This window comes from Thunnus albacares, chromosome 1 (genome assembly GCF_914725855.1).
Source record: "Thunnus albacares chromosome 1, fThuAlb1.1, whole genome shotgun sequence".
Lineage (NCBI taxonomy): Eukaryota > Metazoa > Chordata > Actinopteri > Scombriformes > Scombridae > Thunnus > Thunnus albacares.
Window position 1 is genome coordinate 584,225 of NC_058106.1, and position 24,238 is coordinate 608,462.

At 41.4% G+C, this 24,238-nt stretch overlaps 1 protein-coding gene and 1 long non-coding RNA gene across 9 annotated transcripts in view; one reads left to right on the forward strand and one right to left on the reverse strand.

Moving 5' to 3' along the window:
- adamts17 (ADAM metallopeptidase with thrombospondin type 1 motif, 17) overlaps positions 1-24,238 on the reverse strand; it is a 414,984-nt gene that overhangs the window by 114,212 nt on the left and 276,534 nt on the right. For all 8 annotated transcript variants that reach the window (XM_044368214.1, XM_044367415.1, XM_044369597.1 and 5 more), the window contains exons 11-14: positions 12,455-12,556; positions 12,124-12,269; positions 9,184-9,353; positions 6,248-6,375 (exon numbers count right to left, since the gene is read on the reverse strand). In XM_044368214.1, coding sequence (XP_044224149.1) covers positions 6,248-6,375; positions 9,184-9,353; positions 12,124-12,269; positions 12,455-12,556 — 546 coding nt within the window. The remainder of the gene's footprint in view (positions 1-6,247; positions 6,376-9,183; positions 9,354-12,123; positions 12,270-12,454; positions 12,557-24,238) is intronic.
- On the forward strand, positions 1,230-22,554 carry LOC122999627. Its single transcript, XR_006407837.1, has 3 exons — positions 1,230-1,241; positions 16,741-16,745; positions 22,023-22,554. It is a non-coding gene; the product is annotated as an uncharacterized LOC122999627 (long non-coding RNA).

Below are 24,238 nucleotides of genomic sequence, written 5' to 3' on the forward strand. Positions count from 1 at the left end.
AGCAAAGTGAACCCTAGAATCCGATATAGCTTAACCACTATATCATGTATTATAAACTTACAACGTTTTTTGAAAGGCCTAGTTGTCAGTGGACTGGATTGGATATACTGGCTGCAACAGTCTGAGAGTAAAAGTTACCCAGCAAACATGGACGGACCTGGACGAATCAGTGAAAGCCCGATAGGAGCCAAATCAAGTCATCATGAATAGTCAGATTAGGCCCAGAATATCACCCTGTTTCAACTAACATAAATCCTAGAGAAAAAGACTTGACTGACTAGCACTGTCATGAACATCAGAAATATAATTTGCACAGATTTACAAACTGTTTTTGTTGGAAGATTTCATGGAGGTGTAAAAAAATCTTTCTTTTAATGCTCTGTGGTCATTTTTGAAAAAAAAAGTGAGCATGTTCTGGTCTACAATGAACACACTCGTCTCTCCAGCCTGCAGCAAACCACGCTGATGCTTGTACATACCAAATCTCAATCCAATGTTTGTATTTTCCTAGAAAATACAGCTGCACAGTGCACACTTCAAGTACATTAAAGTTATTAAAATCAATCCGATGTGTATGCTTGACAACTGAATAGCTCTGCATTGCATTAAGGAAAAAACTGCCTGCATCCAAGCTGTTCCTTAATGTTTATTAATTTATTTATTTATTTATCTTTTACAAAATAACAAAGTATAAATCAAACCCTCTTTGTAAACTTTTTGGCCTTGTTCCTGTCTTGAAGGACTTTCTCTATCCTTTTAAAAGTATCCTCCAGTGTTTGGTGTTTCGGTGCAGACTTTGTCTCGGCTGTTCCAAAACATAATCTTTCTTCTGCTTTAACCATTCTTTGGTAGAATGACTTATGTGTTTAGGGTCATTGTCTTACTGCATGACCCACTTTCTGTTGAGCTTCAGTTCACAAACAGATACCTTGACATTTTCCCATAGAATTTGCTAGTACAACCAGAACTCATAGCTCCATCAATGATTGCAAGCTGTCCTGGTTCAGAGGCAGCAAAGCAGCCTAAACCATGATACTACCACCACCATGTTTCACAGATGGGTTAAGGTTCTTATGCTGGAATGCAGTGTTTGCTCATCGCCAAACAGAACACTTCTCATTCAAGCCAAAAAGTTCAATTTTGGTCTCATCGATCCACAGAATATTTTTCCAATCACCTTCTGGCTTATCCATATGGTCTTGTGCAAACTGTAGACAGCAGCAATGTTCTTTTTGGAGAAAGTGTTTTCTTCCTTGCACCTCTGCCACGCACACCATTGATGTTCAATGTTCTCCTGATGGTGGACTCATGAACATTGACTATAGCCACTGAAAGAGAGACCTTTAGTTTCCTAGACATTACCCTGGGGTCCCTTGTGGCCTCCCAGAGTATTACACGCCTGCTCTTGGTGTGATCTTTGTTTTTCAACCACTCCTGGGGAGGGTAACAATGGTGTTGGATGTCCTCCATTTGTACACAATCTGCCTGACAGTCAGTTGGAGTCCAAACTCTTGAGAAAAAAAACCCTTTCCAGCTTGGTGAGCATCAACAACTTTTCTTCTAAGGTCCTCAGAAATATCCTTTGTTTGAGCCATGATGCACTTCAACAAACCTGTGTTGTGAAGCTCAGACTCTGATAGTGAAGACCAAGATTTCTCTTCTTTATATAAGGCAGGGCCTCCCAGACTCACACTTGATTGTCATCCCATTGATTGAAACACTCAATTCCAATTTCCCCTTCAAATGAATTGATAATCCTACAGGTTCACATACTTTTGCCACACACAAATATGTTACATTGGATCATTTTCCTCAATAAATAATTGAACAAGTATATGGTTTTTGTCTCATTTGTTTAACTGATGTCTCTTTATCTAGTTTTAGAACTCGAAAGGAAATCACCACATTTTAGGTCATATTTATGCGGAAATAGAGTTAATTCTAACAGGTTCACAAACTTTCAAGTAGCAATGTATGTAAAATTCAGAATGCAAGAAATCAAGTCTTTGTAACTAAAATTTTCCTACTGGGGGACCCTCAGACCACCCACTTAAAAAGTAGCCTAACTGAGGCTATATTTCACATTATATTTCCTGGCCTGAATGATTTTCCCAGTCCGGCCCTGCTGCCTGACAAACATATTGAATCGGTATGTACAAATGATAATATGTTCACAAACAGTCTGATGGCAGGGATGAACATGAGGGAGACAAGATCAAGGTGGCCTTTGGGGCTACAGCTCTTTTCTCTGCTATTTTAGGCAATTACAACAATGTTATTGATATGTTATTTTATTTTGAGCTAAAAGTTAGGTTTTGAAGTTCTGACAATATGTTAATCATTTTCAGTTATAGAAGTGGTGAAATGGTGAGACAGGTCAGCAACTGACCACAATGTCATCTTCATAGTTGGTGACTATCTCAAACATGCCTCTGGGAGGTCTGATGGTGGGGGGTATAATAAGAGAAGTGCAGCCAACAATGCAGCTTATGATACCCCATCCCCATGGATTTTATTGTATAGTTTTGTATTCCTCTGGCACACTCCAGGACTTTGCTGCCCCCTGAACCCTGACTCTGCTGACCCCCTGACTAGTGATTTAGCTGACTCTGCTTGACCCTTGACTCTGGTGACCCCTGACTGTATGTGTTAATATGTTAATTGTTCAAGTTTAATTAATGTTAATTGTTCAAGTTTATTCATTTGGTTTTATTAAATATGTATTTTCACAATCTACTGTTGTACTGCAAAATGACTTGAGTTAAACATTAGTATGTAGATGAGCATTTTAGAAGAGAAGCTGTCTATATTTGTGATCACATATTTATTGCCTTATTTTTAGACAATGCTAGTTTTTGCAAAATGCCAAATTTAATAGTGCACTTTTTCCACCTCAGTGTAATCAGATAGGAGACAGAGAAACCCAACCTCAACTGCATTTCTCCCAGACAAATATATTTTCTTGGCCATCAATATGAATAACTGGGTTTCTAATCAGTTCTTTACATGTATCCATTTGTAGGACAAATAATTCAGAAAGGCAAACATCCATTTCTGTCTAGTTGAAAGAGAACATGTCTGTTTCTGAATGTATTGTACTGAATTTCTAGCCACAGCAGCTGTGTGGCTTCAAGGATGGTGATATCACTTAGGTTAGTCCACCACTTTGGTCCACAGTGAAATATCTCAATAACTATTGGATGGACGTTCATGTTGCCCTTGGGTGACTTGTCATCTAGCGCTACCATCATCATCAACATAAATCAAAATGTTTCCAGTGCTTTGGTTTATGACTAAATACTGTGCTTGCAACACTGATGTGTTTAGTGCACTGATCAGTCACTTTTTCATTTCATGATGTTATTCTCCTGTGCTGTTAGTAAACATTTATGTAGTGACTATTTGATTTTGTTAATAGTGTATCCTGCTGGGCCTGTATTTATCAAACTCAAAGAATTACACTTAAGATTACTTAAGATTAAGTAAAACGTTCTTTGCACACACACACACATGCACTGTGTGCTTCAGCTGTAGTCATATTAAGTGATCTTGCACAGTAAATTATACATGGTTCATTGCTGAGATGTAAGAAGTGAGTATTATGTGAGCACACGTGCATCATAATTGCACCCATATTTGTCTCTCTTTCTCTGTCTCTCTCACTTGGCCAGAAGGAGGGGGAATACCTCCGAAATGTACTGACATCCAACATTTGCAAATGAACACAAACGGCTGACTGTAGTCAGGACACTAGATCCAAATAAACTCCTCAACCCACCCCAGGGGAACATGCTGTGTATCCACTGAACGTCTGCTAACTGCTTATGAATGAGGTACTCTTTTGATCCCCGTAGGGACATCCTCCTTCATAGCTCTACACTAGGACATTGTGGGCCAAATCCACAAAGAATGGATTGCACCTGCTGATAGCACCATGAATTACACAACATTTGCACCCTAAATCTGCCCTGTTTTAAGGTCCTATTCACAAAACATTTTGCACTAATGATATGCCAGCACAAACATGCCCATAAAGTTATGCAGCTGAGTGAAATTTGCCCTTGTTTTGCATCTGTTTGAGTGAGCGGAGCGGTTTCCTGTGTTTCAGGCTTTTCTCCACATTTCAGCACACTCAACGGTCCATAATGAAAACTGTAGAGAGCAAAAAAGCCTCTAATTGCATGTCTTTAATTAGCAGAGGTGGGCACACACAGCTCTCCACAATCACAAACCAACTTTCATGTATTTTGCTCCTTTTACTTCTCTAGTATTTTGCATCTATAACATAATCTACTAATCACAGCTATTAATGTGACTCAGGCAGGTCTGAAACATGTTAATATCTGAATCTCTTACAATAATCTCGTTCAGGTGTCACTGAATGTATTTGGGATTTTGCAGAAACATCAGTAGTGATGTTCTGTTTGTTGCCCAGAGTTGGCTGTGTGTTACAGCTGACGTAAGCATCGCACAGCAGCTGAAACAAGTGCATCTCCAAACTGAGAAAGAGATGCGGTACGGCAGCGGTAACACTGTACATCTTAACACTATATCGGTCAGGATCTGACAGTAATTACTATTCTGCTACACATCCACACAGATCAGCAGTTACACACAGATTCCAGGTTTATACGGTGGAATTGTTTGTAATAAAGCAGCTCTTACGGATGAATCCTGAGCTTCATCAGCACTGCCAAGACATTTTTATTTATAAGAAGCTGAAAGTCCGATTTGAAGAGAGAGAGAGAGACAGAGAGAGCAAGTGAGTAAAGAGTGAGTGTGCATGCAGTTAACACCAACTTTGGGAAAATTCAATCTAAAGATGCTAATAACTCCACTCTAACTGCGTGTGGCTATTAGCGCTGGTCTTTGTAAATTAGACTGTCAATTTTGGGCCGAATGTCATTTACATACATGCAAATGGCACAGGTGTACCATGATGCTATTCTGCTTGGCAGCAGTTTGCAGTGCATTGCTCCCTTTGTGAATTACACGCTATATTTTTGTCTCATTTGCACAGGTTTAGCGGCCACAAAAGCTGCACAATCCTTTGGATTTGGCCCTGTGTTTTCATGTATTTATTTTTTGCATTTCTGATTTTTTTTACAGTGATGACAACAGTGACAAAATCTCCCCCCCTTCACATTTCATTGGCTGTTGAACAGAGTTTTTATTAATGGACGAGTCTCTATAACTTTCAGGTCATACTGCTGCTGTGACAGTGGAACCTACCTACATTACATTGGTGGCCGATATATTTTTACATAACACTTTCTCTAGTTACCATAGTAGGGAGGCAAATATATTGTCACAGGGCTAATTCACACTTGTTGTAAGTTGAACCTGCAGTTGTCTCTGAGTTTGCGGCCACAATCTGCATGTACTCAGATCCTGATTTATTAAGCCAGCAGCTCATTATGCAGTCAGCTCCTGGACTGATCCAGGGACAGCCTTCGAGACTACACTGCAAGTGAAGGAGAGCTCATAGGTGCAGTTCAGCACCAGGATTTCTATGAGAGCATTACAATCCTGATTACAAAATATATACTTTGGCCACAGTTCAACTCAGCTGGAGATAAACTGTTAGGCTATTACTGAAAATAATACTAATGAAATTGTTATATTACAGTCATTACATTTATACTTACAGCAGTATTATTAATATTGCTTCTCTTTTCTACTGCAACTTCTTGTTAATTGATAGCTCATCATACTGCTGCTGATTTTGGTATTCTTTCTATTAAGGTCTGTTTTGGTCAACTGCATTTCGGATCAGGTTGAATTATCCTTGGGTCTGCTTGGGACCCTTCAGATCAGGTATCTTTAAAAAAAAAAAAATGCACATCAGGTGCAGTTAGGTTTTCCACAGCTCAGTTTCAGATTGGATCCAAAGACCGTTTGGGTTAAAATAAGCACTTGGGTAAGAGTGCTGCACTCCTCTACAAGTGACAGACAATTTAAGAAAAAAAGGAATCTTCACATATTCTTCTTTCTTGTCAAAACCTGGCACGTACATTACTCACAATGCAGCTCCACCACAGTTTGGTCACAGATTCTGGTGTGTAGTCTGTGTTATGCTGGCAGTGGCTAATGTAGCCAATGGAGCAGAGATGAGTAGTGGGCTACAGAGGTCTGGTAATCTCACTTCACTTGCATCAAGGTGTTTTGCATATACAACTTGTAGTCTGTGTTTGTGTGTGTGTAAGTGTGCGTGTATGTGTGTGTGTGCGTGTGTGAGTATGCATACCTGACACTTCCCGTTAACACACAGGTCGGCCTCGTACGGTCCACAGGGTGTCCCATCCATCACTCTGTCAGCCATTAGGACTGGGACATCTCGACCAACCAGGCTACAGAACAACACACACGGCCTCTCTGTTCACAAACACACATACACACACACACACACACACACATACACACATACTTTAAAAAGTTGAATGAAAACAGTAAAACTGCACCACAATGTCACATAAACAGCATTTGTTTACATTCGAGGTATAGAAAACTATGTGTGTTACAGATTTAAAACATATACACAATACTTCTTCTAGCTTGTTTCTGACTGCAAAGATCAAGGAAGACATTCACACGCAACACCAGGGACCATCTTTGAACAGAGACGGGGATTTAATTTAATCTAAATTCTTAACAGCCAAACACACTTGCAATCATATATTGTACTAATGATCAAGAAAGACTGTAAACTATATGAGGGAAGAACTTAGGAAGACTGGAGTTCTGGAGTTCAGCATTAAAACTTTAATGGACCTGCCATGAGGGCAGACAGCAGTTTTTTTTTTAGTTTTAGTTTAGACAGACAGGATTAATGTGTAGGATTTAATCATTAGTTAGTAGTCTGAAGCGGAGGGTGGCAGTAATGCACCTAATATGCTGATTGCTGTTGGGCCTCAAACCACAAGGTCACACAGAGAAGGCCTACATGTAACCTGTGAGGCTTGACCACAAGGTGCTTTTTCTTTGGTTTACCCCGAGACAAAGGCATAGCGCCAAAATGCTGCTTACAGACAATGGGAGTCCATTGCAAACTCCATTTCCAAGGATGCTTTGCGATTTTTACACCTCAGCAGGGAACAGTCAACATTTAGTCCCTCATTGGCGGAGATGCTCCTGCACAGCAGAGCATCCTGATGACGCAGCCATGACATCACCGCCCCTTTAAAAACTGAGCATGCCTGAAACACACGCCTTTCCCATGTCACTGACCTAGGGGTAACTTCTGTTCCTCTGTGAGTCAGCTTGACTAAAGGGGGTACCCCACGCACGTTTTCCCCTCATCGAAGTCTCCCCTCGCCAGACGAGCAAGACTTTGCCCATTCCCAGATCCGAGACTTCGCCCTTTCCTGGATCCGAGAGAGACCGCTGCTACAACCAGTGTCCTCAAATTCCCTCGAGAAGGAAGAAACAAAGTTACTTCAGGAAGACGTGGAACTTCTCTGCCCCGCTTGTCTTCACCGACTCGTTTCTGCTGTTCTCTCCGCCATGCCACTGAGAGCCAGCTGCTGTGATTTTCGCTGACCGTGCGAGAACGGCCACCGTCTGCATCTGAGCCAAGTCTAGCCAAGACACTGCCGTACTTCTGCCATTCGAGTCTCGCCTGACATGACTTCCCAATGTTGCCAACTGCTGTTCCAAACAGAGTGGTGCATCCTGTCAGCCGTGGAATTTCCTATCTGTGCAACTGAACACAGCAGCTCCTCTACGGATTGTTTCTCCATGATAGTCCCGGTGTTCACTTCACTCAGCTGGCCGACAGACCTGCTGGTTTTCCCACTTTAACCTGAATAACTAACCGGGGCTCAGTGGTACGATTGGATCCAAACAGAGAGCCGGGGCTAGCTGAGAGCCCAGTGGAGGCTAACTGGTTGTGCTTCTTTCCGGTCATGCTGCAGCTTACGCTTTGCTAGCCTTAGGAGCGTCACCACTTTCTGTATCCGTTGTTTCAACTTTAAATCCCTCTAGTGTTTCATATAGTGTTATAGTTGTAATTTGTAGTTAATTATTTCTCCACTTCACACATATCTATTTTTAGGGGCAAATGTGAGTGAAATACTCACACTGTAGAGCCCAGTGACAGTACACATTTCAATCAAACTTTGACCAGATGATGTGGGTTAAAAGTGTTTGCTTTTCTAAAAATAGACGATGAAATATAGGAAATTAATTTGTTTTACACACAAACTCATCAATTTACTAATTGAAATTCAAGTGTCCGGGCTCAAAACTTGCACAGTTTTGATGACACAGGTGTGAGCAACTCAGCCTTATATGACAAACATCATCTGATTCACATGAAATTTTCAAGGTGAGCTCTACAGTTGATATACAGCGACATGATGTTCACTTAATGGGTGTTTTCTAGCACCATATAGAGGACTCAGGAAATGATATTTAGGGCCTGAGCCCAAAGGGCGAAGACCTTATTGTTTTTCGTGTGTTTGTTTCTTTCTTATTATTCTTTATTAATACGCCACTTGAACCCTAAATTTGACCCCCTAAACATGCTCAAAAACTCACCAAATTTGGCACGCACATCAGGTCTGGTGAAAAATTTGATAAAATGCATAAATTACCCGTGACCTAAATCCAACAGGAAGTCCGCAGTTCACCCATGAAAGTATGACTTTGTGCCAATTTTGGACCTTGAATAAATGCTATCTCCTCCTAAGGCCTAATGGTATCGGCTTCAAACTTTAATACATGACTTATCACACTGTGCTGAACAAAAGTTATTAAAAACTTTGTAATAACTCGAACGGTTTAGATCTAGTAAGCCCTGAAAGTTGTAGTGCAACATCACACCTTAAAATGTAAACCAATGGGGAGGCAATCTTTGGGCATGGACTTTGTGCCAAACTGGGGCGTCTGACGTCTAAACTATAAGTTCGACCACTTTCAAACCTGTATCAATGGATTTGCGACGAAAATTCCTACAAAAAAATGTGATTTTTAAAATGTGGATTTTTACTATTAAAGTACTATTAAAGGGCCCTTGATTAGGAGCCAATAAGAGTCAGGATACTCCAATATCAACAGTGTGTCACTTAGGCTTTTAAGTTAGAATCTTTAAAACTAAACGTGACTGAGCCTTTGAGCCTTGTAGTTTGGTTTTTACTTCTTTCCATGCACTTAAATGAGTGAGTGTGTGTGTGTGTGTCTCACCATCATTAATAATGGCGGTTAGCATGCTGCCCTTCCTCTTGCTGGCGTGTTGGTTGTAGGACAGACACTGCAGGTCTCTGAGGCTCGGCGCCCCCTTGGCACATGGATGTCCCTCACAGGCCTTGTGTTCCACATTTGCCTTCTGACAGGGTCGCCCCCCAGGACCAGGCCTGCATGCGCACGCACACACACACACACACACACACACACACACACACACACACACACACACACACACACACACAATCATGAATATGCAAAGATAAATTCCCCCAGAGGCACAGACAGTTGGCTATTTTTATTGGAACCTGTATAGTGTAATAATTCTGTCCCTCTTATTAAGTAGTTTGATTTTGGAATGAAAGGAGATACTCTCCAGTGTTCAGTATTTTTCATTTGGGGGCTTTTGACTGGTGCAGTGGAAACAGGCCTATATGTTTTGTTTATTTCTTTTAATTCTTGTAAGATTGAAATAGATTTATCATACTGTTTAGGATTTTATCCTAAACTGGACTTACGTAGAGTTGCATCTTATTTTAATACTTGTTTGCCTAAAAATGACTCTTACATGAATATATGTTCTTTGTTGCTCTTTAGAGACATATTTTACTGGTTAGCCACACATGAGAAACAGTGGCAGCTTCATTTATGGTTGATTGGAAGTACTGCTGTTGTTGTCTCTCTGTTCAACTGACATCTCTTTGTGTTTGTGATTAACTGATCTGTTCTGGTCCATCAGGCTAAAGTTGTGGAATTAAACAGTGTTAGAATTCACATATTAAAGTGTCTATTCTGGTAGGTTTATTGGACTTAATTTCAGCACCATACATTGTTCAAACAATTCAACAGTTTTAATGCCTCTTCTCTGTGGGGTTAGGATTAGACAGAACAATATTCATTGGGTTTTACTAAAGCACTAAACAAGTGTTTATTTCATTATCTACAGTAGATTTGTGAAAAGGTATATAGAAGTTTTGATGTAATCTATTAAAGTCAAAACCTCAGCATTCATCAAGGGGACAAATATTTTCGCTGGAGGGCCAGATTTGGCACACGTGCTGCTACCACTGCTGTAGAAGTTAACAAGTCTCTATTAGTGTGAGTGTCCAACAATATGAGATGAAGAATAATTTATTTGAGCAGATGATAATTATGATAATGAATCACACTGCAGTGTTATGACTACTAATAGAGTTACTTTTAAAAAGTTACTAAGACTTACTAACTGTACCCCTAGGTCTGGGGGTTAAGGCGTGTCTGTGTGAGGCAGGAGGGCAGGAGTGCAATGACATTTAAACGAGACAGAAGGTAGAGCTGTCATCCACAAAAACAACAGAAATCCTCCTCACATCTTGCCCTGCAGTTCTTTAACTCTCCAGCCGTCTGTTCCTGCAGTTATCAGCTGGTAAAATCTTGTTTATTTGAAAATGAGCACAGGGCTTGGGGAGGTGGGCATTATCATTCTAGCATTTATATAAATTTCATGACATAGAGAACTCCCAAATAGTCAACTCTACGCCAGCATTGGCCCCGCCTTTTGAGGGCTGATTTTTAACAGCATATAACAGGTTGAGCCATTTTCAACCCGATGAAATGTTGATTTTTTATAAATTTGGTGACAGTATCAATATTAAAATGGTAAATGGACTGTACTTGTATAGCGCCCTTCTAGTCTTCCGACCACTCAAAGCGCTTTTTACATTACGAATCACTTTCACCTATTCACACACATTCATACGCTGAATGGTACAGGGGCTACCATGCATGTTCCAACCTGCCCATCGGTGGAAATCTAATCATTTATACACATCCACACACTGATGGCACAGCCATCAGGTGCAATTCGGGGGTTAAGTGTCTTTCCTAAAGACACATCGACATGTGCACTGGACGAGCCGGGAAGCGAACTGCCGATCTTCCGATTAGTGGACGACCCGCTCTACCTCTTGAGCCACAGCCGCAGGTGTTGATGTGTTTCATCACAGTACAGTCATATAATTTACTTCACAGCTCAAAAAAAAACACATTTTAGTGTGCAGTACCTTAAAGTACCTTTAAATATTTTTATGCATATTGTCCTGATGATCTGAATGACACTTTTGAATCAGTGTAGACTGAATGAGACACAATGCCTATGTGCTGCCAAGTAATTGCACATAAATGACTCCAAACAGATACTGTAAATGACTGACAGACATCCAATGCCTTACTGTCTATGTGCCCAGCTTAATTTAGAGGTAAACATCACTAATGATTTGTAAGTAACTTGGAGAACACACACACAGCAAGAAGCAGACCAGTGTTAACTTCAGTGCAAGTTAATTCATTGTACAGGGGCATTATGAACCATAGGATACTAGAAAAGAGTTGTGCATCTTCTCATCATAAAAATCATATTATTAAAAGCAGGACAATCTTTCAACCTCCACAAGCCATCAGTGGATCAAACAGCAGGTGAACACAGCTCTGTGCTCTGCATCTTATACCTGTTTCATACTGTGACATCTGTTAAACACCTACTACAAAGCTTTATATAGGCTACTGTACAGGCACTGACTGTGGATTCTAGAATCCATACTCCATTCAAAGTTCAGGTTAACTTAAAATTTAGCAACATTATTTTGTGTTTGTTTTCACCAGTTTGGTGCAGTATGACAGCCTAGTAGGGGCCCCAACAAATAAATGTACAAATAATCATACAATGGTACATAAAATTGGAAAGTCCAAAAATTACTAACTAGTCTAGTGAAGTCATACATCAAAGGCACACAATTAATATTCTCTTATCATACTTGTTAAATCTTTAATGTTATTTTTTGGGAAAAATCTTAGCTTTTTTTCATTGGAATGTGGGAATTGTATGGCAGGTGCAAGTTCTCTGTCTCTCTTACATACAAGCGCATGCACACACAGACACACACAGACAGACAGACAACATACGGAGGGTTGTCACATTTCCTCTGTCTGAACTGGACTCCAGTACCGCAGGTCCTGCTGCACATGCTCCACTGGCTCCATGGACTCCAGTCACCGTCCACATGCTGAGGGATGGGAGTCTTACTGACACACTCACCTGCCCTGCACCACTGACAAATACACACACAAACACACATACATTAATTTAAATGATTACAAATACATTTCACACTCACCTGAATCTTCATTGGGCATATCAACGTGCATAACAATTAATCGCAACCTGTTGTTTTAGAGAGATGGAGATGTGAGTATTTATGCATGACAGCACAGTGTGTGAGTATGACAGTCCTACCTTGTCTGCTCCACACTCTGTTCCATCCAGAGGAGGATCCAGTTTGGTTTTACAGGCTGCATCCCCCTCTACTAAACACCACAGGCCAGCACACATCAGGTGCTGCAACACACACATATAAATACAGGAGAAACTGTCAAGTCTCAAATATGAGCATCAGTTCATTTACAGTCAAATTCCATAAATACAACATATACAGTCATATCATACTCACCTCTCTGCTGCTTCCAATTTCACTTTTTTACGAAAAAAAAGTAATTTCTCACTTAATTCCAATTGTTTATATTTTGCCATTTTCTTAACTGGTGTTAAGCTTGTGCCAATGGAACTCAACACTTCCTGTTGATGTTTCACATGTAGCCCACGTGGCTCATTCATGTGAGGAAAAAACAAGAATTATGCACTTTGAGCAGCTGGAAAGCTTTTCAGGTGAAACAAATGTGCACCTATGGAGTACAACATGATAATGAGATAAAATGCACTTTTACTGTTTTTTTTCACATAACTGTGAAAATTAAGTACAGAGCCTGTCTGTTTCAAATAAAGGCCTGGTTCCCTCTGCAGTTGAGGTAAATAAAGGCACTGGTCACTGTTTGAGAATTTACAGTATGTCAGGTTTTGAAAGATTCAAATCTTGAGGCACCTGACTAAATATACTGGCCTCCAGGAGGTACCAAAATGGGCAGAAACAGTTCTGTTTAGTCTGAATATCACCTCTTAGTTGCACCAAATGAGGGTTAAGGCTCAGAATGCTTGTGTTTCCTTTGCTGAGGTTATGTATTAAGTCACTACCAGGTGGATTCATGCTGTGGCAAGCTATGTAATATCAAGCTTCAGTCACAGAGGTCCTAGTCAAGCATTCTCAATCTCAAGCATTTACAACTAAAAACTGAGGAAGAAAACAAAATGCCATGGACATTTTTTACTTGACCTTAACCCTTACTGTCTCTACTTGCTACTGTATGCATACTGTACACTTTACAAAGATCCACATGCTTTTAAAATGCACTTTATTAGGGACCGAGCCCAAAAGGCAGAGGACTACTGTAATAGGGTCCTCGTCTAAGGGCATGTGTTTGTTTGTTTCTTTCTTTATTAGGGCCTGAGCCCCAAAGGCTTTATTAATCCACCACTTAAACCCTAAATTTGACCCCCTAAACATGCTCAAAAACTCACCAAATTTGGCAAGCACATCAGGTCTGGTGAAAGATTTGATAAAATGTAAAAATTAACCCCTAAAGTGCCAAAATGTGCTCGAGAGCACCACTTATATAACTAAACTGGCCGCCACGGCCTGTAGGAATGTTGTAGAGAGATCAAACCAAAATAGACTTATTCGTCTCATCAAGACCTACAAATCATACTCTGACACTCCTGACCTAAATCCAACAGAAAGTCTGCAATTAGCCTGTCAATTTAAGACTTTGCCTCAATTTCAGCCTCCGAACAAACGCTATCTCCACCGAGGGCATTAATGGTATCAGCTCCAAACTTTAATACATGACTTACGACACACTGTGCTGAATAAAAGTTATTAAAAACTTTGTAATAACTTTAACGGTTTGGATTTTATAAGCCACGAAAGTTGAAAGTTGCAGTGCCACATCACCCTTACAATGTAAAGCAATGGGGAGGCATGAACTTTGTGTCAAACTTTGCGTGTGGGGGGAGGGGGGGGGGGGGGGGGGGGGGGGGGGGGGGGGGGGGTGCCACACACAGTGGAGGCTGGTCCATAGAGGCAGAGGAGATTGATCCTCCTCTATTTTCTGAGAGGCAAGAGGGAGATCAAAACATAAAAAAGAATATTTGGTTGAAATAAACCATTACCAAATGAAGAATGATGCCTGAAGGACTCTTTATACATCCATGGAAGGACTGTTAAGGACTGTTGTTAAGCTAATGGGAGAAATTATCTGGACTGTGCAGCACAGCAGCAGCAGCAGGACACCATCAGGGAGCGGCTGGAGAGAGAAGCAACCGGAGAAACAACCAGGAGAGTTAGCTTGTTTGTCATTGTTGCTAATGATATCAGACTGGTTAAGCAGCAGCCATAAATAGATGTAAGGAGGGTCCAAATGAGAACCCTCCTCCAGAATTTTTAGGGCCTGAGCCCAAAGGGTTAAATCCCTTTTGTATTTCCCTAATTAGGGCCCGTGCCCAATGGCTCTTTCTAAATAAGACTTTTCTGTCTGTCTTCATTATAAGGCCACTTCACACCTAACTTTGACCCCCTAAACATGCTCAAAAACTCACCAAATTTGGCACGCACATCAGGTCTGCTGAAAAATTTGATAAAATGTATGAATTGTCCCCCAAAGTGCCAAAATGTGCTCTATAGCGCCACCTATGTCTCTAATATGGCCGCCACGAGAGATCGAACCAAAACTCAATTATTCGTCTAATCAAGACCTACAAATCATATGCTGACACCCCTGACCTAAATTGCATTGTGCCAATTTTGGACCTTGAATAAATGCTATCTCCTCCTAGGGTGTTAATGGTATCGGCTTCAAACTTTAATACATGACTTATCACACTGTGCTGAACAAAAGTTATTAAAAACTTTGTAATAACTCGAACGGTTTAGATTTTATAAGCCCTGAAAGTTGAAGTGCGACATCACACCTTACAATGTAAACCAATGGGGAGGCAATCTCTGGGCATGGACTTTGTGCCAAACTGGGGTGTCTGACGTCTAAACTATAAGTCCGACCACTTTCAAACCTGTATCAATGGATTCGCGACGAAACTTCCTACAAAAAAATGTGATTTTTAATGTAAGATTTGGCCAAAGTCATGGGATTTATGAGGATATTTCACAAGAAGAGTACTCTGAAATCCTTCTCTCCAGCTGAGAGGGAGAGAGAGAGAGAATGGGAGGGGGGGTATGGGTAAAGTCAGACCTGTCAGCCCAGGTCTGAAAACATCTACATGCCTGTGACAGAAGCCCTTGGACTGCACCACACTCCAGTTACTTAGTGTTTCTTCACATCTGACAGCAGTGTTCAATCCTTACTTTTTTTTCAAGGAGTACATGTGCTCCTAAATGAAAAAAATTAGGAGCCCACATATAATTTAGGAGCACACTGAAAAATGTTCAAGTAACAGTCATTAAAGAAAACAATTCATTACATACATATTTACAATTTATCATACTCTTTGTGTGTGTGTGTGTGTGTGTGTGTGTGTGTGTGTGTGTGTGAATCACAACTTATGTTGTTTTTAGGGGTGCTTTTAGGGGTGCTGAGGGCAAAAATCATAATCACGATTATCTTGTTCAATATTGAGATTACGATTATTTAACACGATTACTTTTTGGCTGTCATTTTTTCAAATTGCCGCTGTTCATATATGCACATATTTTTTCCCACTTGGCTGAGGAGACTACTACACATGTAATCATATATTGTACTAATGACAAAGAGAGACTATAGCCTACATGAGGGAAGAACTCAGGAAGACTGGAGTTTCAGAGCACAGCATTAAAACTTTAATGGACCTGCCAAGAGGATGGAGCAGCAGTTTTGTTTTGTAGTTTATTAGACAGACAGGAATAATATGTAGATTTTAATCATTGGTTCACAGCCTGAAGCAGAGGGTGGCAGTAATGCACCTAATATGCTGGTTGCCAACCACTGTTATAACCAAAAAGGGGAGAGTAAAATATTTTTCCTAACAGAGTGGTACATCCTGTCAGCCAAGGGATTTCCTATCTGTGCAGCTGAACACAGCAGTTCTCTACAGACTGTTTCACCCTGATGGTCCTGGTGTTTTTTCCGCAGGTTTCACTTCACTCAGCTGGCCGACAGACCCGCTGGTTCTCTCCACTTTAACCTGAATAACAAATCGGGGCTCGGTGCTCCGGTTGGATCCAAACAGAGAGCCGGGGCTAGCTGAGAGGCTAGCAGAGGCTAACTGGTTGTGCTTTTTTCTGGTCATGCTGCAGTTAACGCTCCGCTATCCTTTTGAGCGTCGCCACTTCCTGTATCCATTGTTTCAACTTTAAATCCCTCTAGAATTCATATACTTTTATGGTTGCAATTTGTAGTTGCACAGTGTACGAGTAATTTTTTTTCCCACTTCGTACACATCTATTTTTAGGTACAAATGTGAGTCAACTTCCAGAGAGTCCCAGAAAACGCCATTTTATTTATGTGATTGGTGCACTGCTTGCTCTAGTACTGTGTGTGGGTGTCGTGATGGCCTGATGACGTGTCATCATGCAAGCTCATAAAACAGCCGGCTTGAAAGGGACAGTTCACACCGGGTCACATTGTCGAGGTAAGAACTGGTGTCTTCTCTGTAGTATTAACTCTTTGTTAAGTTTACCGATGTTTTTAGTAATGACTTTTTATTGAACATATACAGTAAATTTGTAATGTGACTGTTGTTTGGTGACCCTGTGTGGTGATGTTGGATGCAGGCACGGGCTAAATTTCACACACAGTTTACTTTTCTCTGATAAAATGTAGTCCTTAGACATGTGGCTGATGTTAAAATAATTCGATAAAATACAAAAAGCAGTGTAAATAATGTGAGATGGATTAAAAGATTTATTGATGGTTTTTCATGGATTATCATAATTTGTGGTCAAGCGAATTGTATGCTAAAGCCGTATTCAGACCAAACGCCAGTAGTATGGCTCGGCTGCGGCCATTTTGGCCGTTGGAACTGCCATTGTGAAACCTTGAGTGCAGTGATTTGGCAATCGCCATCTTGGATTTGGCCGTTGCCATGTTTGATTGTTGGAGTCGGAAGTGACCGTATTTGGACGAGGGGCTGGAGCTGACCATGGCGCTAGCTTGGTTAGCACAGTGCATTTACAACCTATGGTTAACAGTGATAATGCTAATGCTAATGTTCGCTAGCATAACCAGGCCTAAAACTGTAATCAGACTGTTTGATGGACATTTAATTACAACTAATTGCTTAATAAAACTGTTTATAGGTGACCACAATGTTGCAGTTAATTTTAGTGAACTGAACACATTGAAATAGCATGAGCATGTTATTCTAAATCTTATGCTAGCATTATAGAGGCTAAAGGTTGGCTTTGTTAGCCTGCTACCAACTAGCTTTTGTGCTAGGTTGTGACTGAAAGACTGCATTGTATATAATTACCTGTCTGTAGGATTTTCTGTGTGTGTGTTAATCATAATTAGAGATGTAGATTCAGTTGTGTGTTTTGACCATCATGTGTACATTGTGAGATTGAGTTGGCTAATTTCCATGTATTGATTGATCAAATGTGTTATCAGGATACTATTTGTTGATCATGTTTTTGGGAGTAAAGGTATTATTAAAACATTTTATAAAGATACAGATGTGGATCAGTGTATTGTGGATGTTTAATATTTTATCGTTTTTTCTAACAGATTATTTTATAATAGAATTTTCTACATAACAGCATGGCTTAAATAAAACAATGTGTATTCTTATATTTACAGATAACCAACTCTTGCCTGTGTGATCTGGTGCTCTGCTGGTTTGTCAGCTGTCACAAGCGATTCATCTGCACTATATCTGTGATTCTCTGATCTACAACATCTATACATACAAATAGTTATTTAATTTATAAAGACACACATAACCTATTGATAATCGACACACACTTACTGATTTACACACACAAAACCACATACACTCACGTGCGCGCTCACAGTTTTTTTTAATAAAAGTTGCCCATCTCCTACTGCCAAGCTAAGTTGAATCAATTTTGTGTTTGAATTCTGAAGTAAAACTGTTTGGTGACCTCTGCCTGGTGAGTATCATTGGCACAGGCTGCGATGCTTTCTTTGTAAAGGTTTAATAAAAACTAATTTTCATTGCAGATGCCCTGTGCGAAGTCCCACCGATGTGCTCAGGTATCCAAGCGGAGAATTGTGGAGCAGCAGCCTTGGACCCCTGGACTGCCCATCCCCGAGTTTGTTGCTCGTATGTATTAAGTAGTTTTTGAATGTTTCGATAAAATGTATCGATTTGTTAGGCATGGGTTGACATTCTTTACTATGATCAACATCCTAACAGGGCGCGGTACTGGTTACCGCCATTGTGTGCGGAGATGGCGAACTTCTGAGCTGACCCACCGTCCCATCAAGTAGGTCACTCCAGCACAGCGTCCGGACCAGCAGGTATTTCATGGTTGGTGTCTCTGTTCTAACGCACTGTCTCTGTTGCAGGTGGTGTTCATCGTTGGAGACTCTCATCTGCGGGCTATCGTGGACGGATTTGTGAGTATGCCACAGGGATCTCTGTCTTTTTCTTTTTTCTCTGTTCCAGGTGGAGCGGCAGCTGACCTGAGGACAGAGGTGATGCATGCGTCCCTCCCGTGGACCCCGGACGCGGTCTGTGTGTGTGCCCCGAGCAACAACTTCACTGCCAGCAGGACCATTGGTGAGGCAGCGTTGGACTTTGGTGCTCTCCTGACCACTGTCTGCAGCCTCTGGCCCAAGGTGTGTTTATTTTTGTGAAAAGTTACTGTCAGTATTTGCTTGGTCCTAAAGTGGCACATCTGTTAAGCACATGCTTATTTCAAGGACATAATAGTCATTTACTTTTTTCTCTGTAGGTGCTGGACTTCCCTCCACGCATCAACACTGATCCGGGCCTGCAGGACTTGCTGCGTCAGGAGTACCACCGTGTCACAGCACGCATGGGTATGTAAAGTTTTGGTCATCTGCAGTTGTAATCTATACACTTTCAAATTTAACACAAATGGTTAATACAGGTTTAAAGATTAGAAGAAGTGATCATGGTTCACATCTCTGTCAGGTCTCCCGTATGTGTCTGTGGCAGAGCACCTCCCTCTGCATCGGTTGGAGCTGTGGTGCCACGACTGTGTAAGTACAGCATACTTTGCTGTTGTGATGTGTAACATGGAAGAGTTTTATTCTGTCATATGTCAGATAAACACATGTGATTAAAGTCTGCTGTTTGACTGTTTTTCAGAGGCACCTCAGCAACACCGATGGCATGCTGGTCATGGTGGAGCTGCTGTGGGATGCTGCGGTCCGCCAGCTGGCTTTGTATTTTAAAGGCTGGAACACCTACGGTGCAACAGTCTGTCATCCTGTCCAACCCTGTGTGGTTCAGCGGTGCCATGTTGGATGCCATGGAGAAGGTTTCGCCTTCTTCTGGCTCTGACTGCACTGCTGCTCCAGCAGCTGGCCAGGTAACTTTCCCACAAATTATATGTATATACTGCCAAAAGCTGTCAGGGCTCAGGAGATGCAGGAGTGGACCCAAACGCAGAGACCGGAATGCAGATATGATGAAAAACTCTTTTAATGGTGGATGGTCACGGACAGGTAAACAGGGCTGAACAGAACTAGCAGAAGGAACACAAAACAATCCAACAAAGACTGAACAGAAAACCAGAACTTAAAGAAACTGAACTAACAAGGAGATGAGGTGCAGGTGGGGAGATGGGTGGAGAACTCGAGAGGGGAATGAACATACAGGGAGCTGATTGGCTGAGGACACACAGGGAGTGGGGCAGGGCTGACGAGGCTAACACAGGGCAGGTGTGGGGAAGACAGCAGGGCAGGGCTAACGAGTCCAAATGCAGGGCAGGTGTGGAGGAGTACATGAACACACAAGGGAAACAGAACAAAAACCCAGAAAACAAACCCAACGCCATCTACACCAACCCATCCAAAACCAACCACAAACACAAACCCAAGCACACAACCCAACAAACCAATGATGCAGTGATGAACCGAGGGACTAAACAAACGTGCAAAACCAGGAGGCCCCACAGAACACAACATAAGACCAAAAAAACCACCTTAAGCCAAATGCCACAGAAGATCAGCAAAGCTAAGTCTAGTTTTTTTCCTTCTTTTTCTGTTTCTGATGTTAAAGCAGCTCAGTTAGGTTCCAACAGCAATGTTGTGGCAATGGTAGCTAAGAATAGCAGAGGAATTAAGTTAGTAAAGGTTGTTAGGGGGTCATTTCACCAAGGAGATGAGCGGTTTATATACAGAGGATTGCAGTGTATGGCTATAGCTTTGGTCAGCTTAGCCAAACACATGCTGAGCAGTGAGTTCTAGTGGGAGAGGCATGATCTAGATTGCGCATTGGTTGTAGGTGATGAGTTGTACAGCAGTTTGCGTGACCATGGCATCTTTATGTATCAGTCAGGTCTTTTGTCTGTTCCAGATTTGCCACAGCAGTTAGTGATTGATGGACAGGTGTGTAGGTTTAATTTTGGCGATGTGGTGTTTGGTGAAGTATGTGTGACTGAAGGTGAACTAGTTGACTTTGGTGTGTTTATCAGTCTACATACTGAAAGGACTGGAAAGGATTTTCAGTCAGTACAGCGCATGTCTTCTGACACTGTGTGGTAACACTTCTGCCATCATCTGTGAGAATGGACACTTCGCTGTGGTTGACAGTCACTCTCGCAGTAACTTTGGCCTGTTACACTGCAACGGTACAAGTGTGGTTTTGCATTTTGCATGTCTTGATGACCTGCACCACTACATCTGTCGTTTGGCGGACAGTGTCAGTTCAAGTCAGAAGCTATACGAACTGTGTGGTGTTAGTGGTGGTGTAAGTCCAGTACTGTCTGGTATTTCTGTGAAGAGTTGTATCATTGAAATGAGTACAGTGCCAGCACCAGAGTCTAATGTTACTGAGCGCATGAGAAATGAGGATTCTGCAGGCGTGTCTGAGTGTGTCGTTAGCGTAGGTGCGAGTCCATCAGTGTCTAACATTTCTGTCCAGACTTTAGCCATTGAGCTTAGCAGCGATTCAGAGGAAGAACCAACAAGTACTGGTATGGCAGAAAGCGCAAGATTTCTTCTCACACCTGCATGTCGAAGAAATCAAAGAGGTTTGATGTTAGTGAAATTAACTCAGATGTAGAATTTATTAGTGCTGTTAGGAATGAGGAGCTGGTCTTCTGTCCTCTTGGTGTAGACGTTTGTCAGGTTTTGTGTACAAAATTAAATGTTGACTTTGTGAAGGTCACTGGTCCAGTGTCCAAAGAAGTTGGGTTCACAGGTGTCCCATGTAGGAATGAGAAGATCGTGGCTGATGGTAACTGCTTCTTCAGAGCCATCTCTCAGGCTGTGAGCAGTTCACAGAAGCACCATCGTAAGATTAGACTGGCAGTATGTAAAGAGCTGGAGAGGAATGCAGGTAAATACCAGAGTAAGTTAACACTTGGGCCACAGAGGTGGAAATACAGGTTACAGCAGATTGGTTAAGAGTTGGTGTGTGTACTTTTTATGGTGGACGTTGGCTGAAGTACACCAGTGACAATGACCATTTGTCAGCAGAGTGCATTTACTTAGAGAACATCATGGACAAGTATTTTGAGAATGTTGTTTGTGTTTGTAAGCCTGGACTACAGACTTGTTATGGTTACTGTAAAGTTAGTGAAGCGACAGGTTACAGCATTAGGTCTAGAATGAAGGACATTGTAGACGGTGACAAGGCAGCAGTAGGATGTAACTTAGAATGTGTAGTTTCTGATAAAGGTGTTGATAGTGATGACGTTGTGGAGGATGCTACTAAGGTAAAATCAAGTAGTAAGTCTTTGAGGTTAAAGTATATGAGCCAGAAGAAAAAGACACGGGAGAAATTGAACATGTTGATAAGGGAGAAACGTCAGTTAAGGAGTAGAAAGATGTATTATGAAAATGTGCTGATTAGGGAAAGGGTGAAATTATGGAGTGTAGCAAACTATCATGAAAATATACCACATAGAGAGAGTGTTAAAGCCAAGAGTAAATTAAACAGTATGGTGAAATATAGAGACAACTTCCAGCATAGAGAGAAAGTTAAAGGCAAGAGTAAAGAAAAGAGTATGGTGAAATATAGAGACAGCCTCCAACATAGAGAGAGTGTTAAAGCCAGGAGTATTCTGAAATATAGAGACAACTTCTAGCATAAGGAGAGTGTTAAAGCTAAGAGTATGCTGAAATACAGAGACAGCTTCCAGCATAGAGAGACTGTTAATGCTAAGAGTAAATAGTATGGTGAACTATAGAGACAGCATCAAGCATAGAGAGAAGGTTAGAGAAAGGAGTAGAGAAGTGAGGAGAATAAAGTATCATGATAGTTCAGAGTTTAAGCAGCAAGTTATTGCCAGTGTTGGCTTTAGAGAAAGGAGTAGAGAAGTGAGGAGAAGAAAGTATCATGATAGTTCAGAGTTTAAGCAGCAAGTTATTGCCAGTGTTGGGTTTAGTAGGAAGCAGAAAACAGAAGTCAAAAGATTTTCGTTTTGTTATGCATCAGTTTTTGGAGAAAGTCAGGGATGGGCCACATTTTGTGTGTTGTGTTTGTCATAGGTTGATGTTCAGATCTCAATTGCTGAGTTGTGATAGGGAAGTGTATAGTAGAAGTTCAGCAACAGCTGGTATTGCAGAAACGTGCATTAGTGAGAAGTTTTTGCATAGATGTTCTGATGACTGTGTTGTGCCCTGTCAATTAGTTTCATCTAGAGGTCAGCTTTGGATTTGTTATACGTGTCACAATAAGATTAGTAAAGGTCAGATACCAGCTGAATGTTGAGTTAATACCTTGATGCTTGATCCCATTCCACCTGAACTGGCATGTTTGAATAGTTTAGAAGCACACTTGATAGCTCTGCACATTCTGTTCATGAAAATGTTGGCATTGCCTAAAGGAGGACAGAACGGAGTACATGGTCCAGTAACATGTTCCAGCCAACTTAGTGCAGATGACTGATGTGTTGCCACGTTCTAGCATGGAAGGGTCTTTGCTGCAGGTGAAGTTAAAGCGTAAATTGACATTTAAAGGGCATTACGAGTATCAGTTTGTGTAAGACAGGTGCTAGAGTATTTAAAGAGGACTAATGTGTATTACAATGATATTGAGTTTAATGAAGAGTGGGTAAATGAGTTTTGTAGGCAAAAAGATGGGGAGAATGAGGAGGATCAGCCAGCCAGTGAGGATGAAGCTGTTGTAGAAAAGGTAGAATCATGTCAGGATGATCAGGTTGTTTAGAGATGGTGAGGTGACAGCTCAGGCAGGCGGTGAGGTTACAGAAAAGGCTGTAGTTGATGGTGTGGAGGAAACACCAGTGATAATACAAGATGAACTGTTGCATGACAGACAGCAGCACTGCATGTTTCAGGACACTTGTCTTATGCCTATTGATACTGGTCAGGAAGCATTAGACCAGTATTTTGATGATATTGTAAACATTGCGCCTGCAGAGGGGAATAGTCCAGTTAGGGTGCTTTCTGACCACTCGAATGAGGCTAAATGTTTCCCTGTGTTGTTTCCTCTTGGTAGTTGGACTTTCCATGACAGCCACTCATATCACTTAACATTGTCATGTTACTTTAATAACAGGATTATACATGCGGATGGTCATTTTGCACGTAATGTAGAATACATTTTCTTTGCCCAGTACATGTCAGAGATAGATCGTGTGTCATCGAGTGTTTCTGTGGCGTTGCATAAGGGTAAAAGTGGACAGAAGTCTCAAAGGATTAGTCCAAAAATGTTGATGGACGAGGAGTCTTTGAAGCAGTTGTTAAAGTTCGACGAGGTTTTAGGGTTTTAGGTTTCTTAAGCCATTTAGAGGAACTCCAGTTTTTTGGCAGTCAGTTCAGAAGGACATCTTAGCCTGCGTACGTCAGTTGGGGATCCCGACGTGTTTTTTTTTCCGTTTTCATCTGCAGATCTGCGCTGGCAGAATCTCCTGACCACTATTCTGAAACAGGAAGGCAGAACACAGACGGTAGAGGATTTGGAGTGGGCAGACAGGTGTGAGTTGTTGCGTCGCAACCCGGTCACAACTGCAAG